At 32.8% G+C, this 6760-nt stretch overlaps 1 protein-coding gene across 1 annotated transcript; it reads right to left on the bottom strand.

The window, feature by feature from the left end:
- Positions 1 to 202: 202 nt before the first annotated feature.
- LOC149577651 (aquaporin TIP1-1-like) lies at positions 203 to 3114 on the bottom strand. Its single transcript, XM_089824865.1, has 3 exons — positions 2909 to 3114; positions 2229 to 2479; positions 203 to 751 (listed from the first exon to the last, which is right to left on the bottom strand). Exons 1-3 carry the CDS (start codon positions 3039 to 3041, stop codon positions 374 to 376), a joined length of 762 nt encoding a protein of 253 aa, XP_089680991.1. The 5' UTR covers positions 3042 to 3114; the 3' UTR covers positions 203 to 373.
- Positions 3115 to 6760: the final 3646 nt, after the last annotated feature.

Below are 6760 nucleotides of genomic sequence, written 5' to 3'. Positions count from 1 at the left end.
CGGTTGTTGTTGTTTTGTTATATGTTATACAGTGCCCCATTTCAACATCGATTAACGGCCCTACAAACCGACAATTTATTCCTACTAAACGACGTGGCCCAAGAGTGCCCACATTAATAGGAGCAAGTTTTAGAAACCAGAAAAATGATGCGTACAGATAAAGGAACCAAAATACGCATTCAAGCCACACAACGAAAACCGATTCAAAGATCTTTTCAGGACATTTCATTACAAAAACCACCACCAATAAAACATTACAATCAGATGGAAAATTTATTTTTCGCCCACCTCAGAAAAATACCCATGCTGTGCCAGCACGACTCCACAAATGCACACCACAATTCAAAATTACAACATAATTTCCTCCTCTGTCTCAGTAGTCAGAAGAAGGCAAAGGCTCGTGAGTGGGCTCATCCTCAATAAAACAAACGTCGTAGACAAGACCAGCGATTCCACCGCCGATAAGTGGGCCCACCCAGAAGATCCAATGGCAGGTCCAGTCCCAGCTCACAAGTGCAGGCCCGAAAGCTCTCGCCGGATTCATGCACGCCCCGTCAAATGCACCGCCAGCCAAAATGTTTGCGGTAACAATAAACCCGATTGCAATGGGTGCAATGATTCCGATGTTTCCCTTCTTTGGGTCTGCTGCCGTGGCGTACACCGTGTACACTAGCCCGAATGTCATCACTATCTCGAACACAAGCGCGTTGCCTGCACCTACTCCGCTCGATAGGGAAAACACTGGTATGGTCTGCGTTGAAAAAGTTAAGAACAATAGAGAATTTGTCATTAAAGAGAGAATAAAATATTAATGTTGGAAATAAGATATAATGGTTAGTTCAACTGTCCTTTTTAAGTTATATTTTAGTTGGATGGACATTGAAATTTTGTTTCTAGTTCGTCGAGAGTGAAGTCAACAATTAAAAATTTTAACGTTTAGTTTTTGGTTCCTTAGATTCTTTTGTATTTTATTGTATTTTCTTAGTCAGTGGGTTTAAGAATTTGTGATTGGTTCATCAAGTTTGAGGAATTCCTTAAAACTGATCTATTTGATGATGTTTTAATTGTGTATTATAATGAGTTTTATATGCTTCAGTATGTTTTTTATTTGTAAATGACGTACAGATATAAATGGACTTGGATAGCGGGATTTTTATAATTGATTATCATTAGAAGTTTTAATGAGATGTTTAGGTGAGGAGTTATTTTTAACTAGTTGTATTTGAAATGGATGTTTATTTAAGTAGATTAATTAATATTACATATTACATGAAGTTGTCATAGTTAACATATAGAGATATTAGATTTTTTTGGTTTATAATGATTAATGTGTTTTGTTTCAAATTCAACTATGTAGGAGCTCATTGGCCTTCTATTTTTGATAATGGATTAAGAGTGTGGTCTAGAAAGCTTGGTATAAATAGTTGAATTAAAAAACAAAGCACTCTAATAGTTGAGACAATTAAGATGTGTTCAAATCTCCATGACGATAAGAATTCAAATTCGTCCAAAATGAAAACGAGGATCTCCAATTACATCTTCTTGGCTTAAATTCATTTGGAAATGGGAAGGAGATTCCTCAATTATTACTTCTCCCACTCAAAATTTCTCTAGAAAAAAAGATAGACTTTACATACTAAGAATTCTCGAGTTCAAATGAAAGCCCAAAATACTACATTATAACCTCCCATAGTCCCCGAACTTGGTTAACTAAGTTGTATTTAAGATGCGTTAAGTCTCCAATTATCTAAGTAAATCAATTATACTTCAAAAAATATAGATAGATAGGAGTATAATATAATAAGAAGTTGACATAAATAAGACATTCAAATTGTCAAATCAATAAAGAATAATAATGTAGATCCTTAATTATAAATTTTAGGACTACCACACTCAATTTCTATTTAAGGAAGATCACCCGAATATAAAGTCATTCATAAGAAAGAAAATCCCAAATAATAACTTCTCCCATCTAAAATTCATCTAAGAACAAAATAAACCATACCATGATATAATTACCTTATAAATAAAAGAAAGATGCAAATACTTGATTATAATCTCCCTTGATTTAGATCTCTTAAAAGATAAGGCCAGTGTTTCAAATTGTAACCCTTCCAATTGTGCTAAAAATCTAAATCACTACTACTAGAATGATAAATCTATGCATAACTGTAAATTAACTAAAAGAGGGATTCAAAAAATAGTAGACGATACAAAAATTCTCATACCATGCCGTTAGTGGCGTACTTGAGCAGACCGGCGGCAGCAGTGGCGCCAAGCATCTGGGCGATCCAGTAGAGAATGCCACGTAGGAGCGTGATGTGGCCGCCGAGAAAGAGCCCAAAAGTAACCGCCGGGTTGACATGGCCGCCGGAAATGTTAGCACCAACAGCAACGGCAACGAAGAGGCCAATCCCGTGGGCGAGTGCTTCGAGCACCAGTCCCGCCGGCGTAGTCGAGGCGTTGCTCGTTAGTTTCGCTGCAAATTTACGCACAAAACAGTCATTGCAGCAAACCCTTCAAATCACTCCATCATACTAGGCATTCATAAAATGCAAATTTACACACAAAACAGTAATCTTTACAGCTAATCCTTCAAGTCAATCCATTAAACAAAGATTTCAAAAACGCAAACTTAAGCTTAAAAACAGTCATCCCTACCGCTAGAAATCGCAAATTTAAACACAAAACAGTCATGTTCACAGCTAATCCTTCAAATCACTCCATTACACTAAGCTTTAGAAGAATGTAAATTTACACACGGAACAGTCGTCTTTACAGCTAATTCTTCAAATCACTCCACTAAACAAAGCTTAAATAAACGAAAATTAAACACAAAACAGTCTCCTTTAGAGCTAATCCTTCAAATCACCCCATTAAACAAATCTTTAAAATTTCGCAAATTTACCAAAGGCAAGGATCGATCCTTCTCCGGCGAAGACAAAGATCAGAGCGGAAATAAATTCAGCAAGAGCGGCTTTCAGAGCCGAAGGATGATAGGTCTCCTCCGGTAATCCGATTGCGATATTCCTGATCGGCATTTTGGCTCAAATTTGCTCTCTGGATCGTGAAAGCTGCAACAAATAAGTGTTTTCTTCTGCTGCTACTTATGCCGGGCGTTGAGAAGGGGATGGGCGTTTATATGGAGAATTAAAGCGCAGAAGCGGTCGTTTTAAGCTCGGCCTTTTCCTCCGACCAGGGTCCCAGACGGCCATCGTAGTTCATCACCTACCAGTCAGACGTATCTACTCAATATAGAATTGCCTAAACACGCTCAAATTTCTCGTGAGATATTTTTTATAGGACGGTGTACGTTCTCTCCAAGATCTCCGGAAATTGCTCCAAATTCTCTGGAATTAATCTTTACCCTCCATGTTTGAGGATTTGAATTAATTTAGGAAAAGGTCAAATCAAAATATTTACTCTTTGAACTCGCCAGTCAAACGAGGTCGATGATCGGACAGTCAGCTTTTATGGCGGGAAGATTAGTTGAAAGGTTAACTGCGGGAATTTGTACAGCGAGTCATCACATGCCTACGATCCCACTTTTTAGGTATCCAATTTGTCGTTTAGAGGATCACTGAAACTCAACTTTGGATGCCAACTGTTTGCTTGTAATATAGCAAAATGGGCGGGCCAATAAAGAATCATAAGTTTTGTGAGTATTTTATGTTTTTTTATGGCGAATATCATTCTTAATTTAGTAGACTTTTTTAAGTGTATATTTGTAGATGAGTCCAAAATAAATAAACTATTGATGAATATTTTTTAGTCTGTTTATTGATTTTTTTAATGAAATATTTTATTATTAAACCATTTTATTGTGAATGGATAAGATGGAATAAACCTTTTTAAAACTCTTCACAAAGTGTTCAATCTTTTTAATTAGTTTTGTTCTAAGGAGGATACAATAACATTCAAAAGATGTCAATTTGTTTTGTGGAATTCATCAATGAGATTATTGAATTTTTACAATTTATTGTACAATATAAATGTTTCTAATTTAAATATTTAATTTTCATTTAAAATAAAATATTTTTCCCTCTTTTCTATGGTTCGTATTCTAAATAGTCATTGTGGAGGTTGTTCATGAATGCACAACATAATTGTAATATTTTACCTATACTTTAATGTTGTCGAGAGTATCATAATACCTTTTTTAATCTAGACGAAATACCATCTAACGTTTGACAAAAGGATGAGAATATAAGTTTGCATTAAATAAAGCTCTTATGAAAGACTTTTTCTAGTTTTAATCAATGCTGAATTTTCCAAACTTTTCCATTCTTCAAATAGTCTTCTCAAACTCTGTGGTAGAGAAGAGGCAAGTGCTTATCTTGCCTGTGTGAATAGAAAAGTCTTTGACACTCATTCTTTTTAAATTTCAATACTTTCTTCTTAGTTTCTATTTCATATTTTTCCTTCTATGTGTGAAACTCAGTTATTACAGTTTTCTAAGTAGTATTGTGGCTTTGAGGTAAGCATTTTCATTGGAAAAAAGTTCGGCTTCTTTATTGTCGTTCAAAGCTTGCATAGGTCTAGTCCTTGTATTTTATTTTTAAGACTAGATACATGTTCTAATAAGTTTAGATCATTCAATATTTTTTGTTAGAATTCATAATTTTTAAGAGCAATAATGACTGGCAGTCGTCAAACACCCTAAAAGATTGACTTTATTGTTCATGTGTCTATCCTTATGAGACGACTCCATTTTTTCTTCTTGGAATCAAGAAAGAGGTTTTCTACTCAACACACTACAATGAGAGGACTTGGATCATTTTGTATATTACATGTTAGTGTTTCATTTAAGTATTGAGTTGTTCATATAAGTATTGAATTATTTATTGAGAAGAAAATATCTTCTAATTTTTAATTTTTAGTTATAGGTGCCTTGTGGCTCCTTATGACATCAGTGTTGATCCATTTCATCATGATAATTTTACTATAACAAGATTATGTCATTAATTTTGTATTTCACAGTAGAAACCTCCATTCTAGAATTGTAAGATAATGTAATAAGTAATGTTGAATAAATGTCATTGTTTGAATATAATTTTTTTTTAAATTTAAATAAAATATAAATTTGTACATAATAACAAAAATGACTCTAGTTTTTGCCAACCTTCCTCTATTAATATATTTTAAAAATATATAAGTGCAAAAGAACATAGAAGCAATGTTGCAAATGTGCTAGCTTTGACTATAACTGTATTTTTTAAATAATTGAAGTAAAAGGAAGGAAGTAGAATTGCATTATACAAAAAAAAAAAACTGTTAGAAGATATTCAAATATTAATGAAGTTATAAAATATTTTTTAAAATTAAATTATTATAAATTTTAAAATATCAAAAGAAGCTTAAGGCACGTAATCAAAGGACTTTTGCAATCATCATGCCCAACTTGACCTCACTATATTGAATTGATTATTACTAGAATTAGAAAAGCCATAAAATTTAGTTTAAAAACTAGAATAATTATTTTTAATAGTTTGATATCTTAATGTAAAAACTTTATATAAGATTTATGTAACTCTAAATTTTAAATTTAAAGATGCACATTCTAGAAATGTTTTTAAAATTGTTTTTCATTTTCAAAAGTGGGTTTCATTGCACATTTATTTGTTGTCATTAATAAGTAAATAATGTGGTAAGATATTCTTTTGAAGTTTTCATGTCATTGTAATTTATATATCTAATTTTGAGTAAACCAACAAATCAAGACAGATGATCCTATTATATGTTTAACCAATAATAATTAAGATGAATCTAACTGTGACTTCAAAAATGGGGTAAAAGAACAAACATGTGTCACCCTTTTACTAAGGAAAAGGTTAACAAAAGTATAATTTTTTACCTTCAATGACATAAATTTTTTTTTATTATTTAGAATTTGAAAATGAAGTAAACTAATGAAATGCATAGAAAAGGATGAAGTTTAGGATTATAACTTTTAATAATTATTTATAAAAAGAAATTATATAATTTCCTATTTTTTAAAGACAACTTTTTAGTTGCCAAAAAGTGTTGGAAATTAAGGGTCTAGTTCCCACTAGAAAACTACATGGAAATAAACTTATTTTCCTTTGATCTTAGATTATGTTATAGATCATATCTCATGGTTATGGTTATTCTTGAGCTCCTTATATGTAGTAATGAAGTTTAGAGTTGCTTCTGATGTTATAGGTGTGAATAACATCTTTGGGTTATTGCTAAAGACCTCACTGTTCACTGTTAGATAGTAAATGTACTGTACAATTTCAGAGTGAAGTACACATTGGTTGCATGATTCTCACTGTATGGGGATCAAGGAAGATGTTAAATATTTTCTTGGTTGTCTTGATAGCTATATTATAGGTTTGAATTATAACCACTTCTCCTTGTAAAGAGTTGGTTGAGAATCAACATGTTACCAACTGTTGCATGCAAAGACAGTGAATCAACATTCTAGAAAATGTGATAGTGTTGTGGTTAGGGTTTGCATGTGTGGTAGAAGGTTTGTATACATTCATGTGATGATAAGGAAACTTTTGGAAGAGTGGAATAGATGAGATACTAGAGTTTGGGAGATAGTTACCATGATCAGTAATGGAACCCTCATGAGGACAAGGGTTTGAAGGATCTGTCATCTCCTTAATGACTAGGAGCCCGAAAGTCAAAAGTTTGAAAACCCTTAGTAAGGTAATGATGAATTCAAGTTCATTTGGTATTGTTATTTGAGAGTTTAGTGAGTTTGTAGTTCAAGGGAGTGTTTTATGCCTAT

This window comes from Cupressus sempervirens, chromosome 1, assembly GCF_028749045.1.
Source record: "Cupressus sempervirens isolate cs-2001-9-10 chromosome 1, ASM2874904v1, whole genome shotgun sequence".
In the NCBI taxonomy this organism is placed as follows: domain Eukaryota; kingdom Viridiplantae; phylum Streptophyta; class Pinopsida; order Cupressales; family Cupressaceae; genus Cupressus; species Cupressus sempervirens.
The sequence above is the reverse complement of the archived record's forward strand: the minus strand, read 5'-3'. Positions and strand labels throughout refer to the sequence as shown.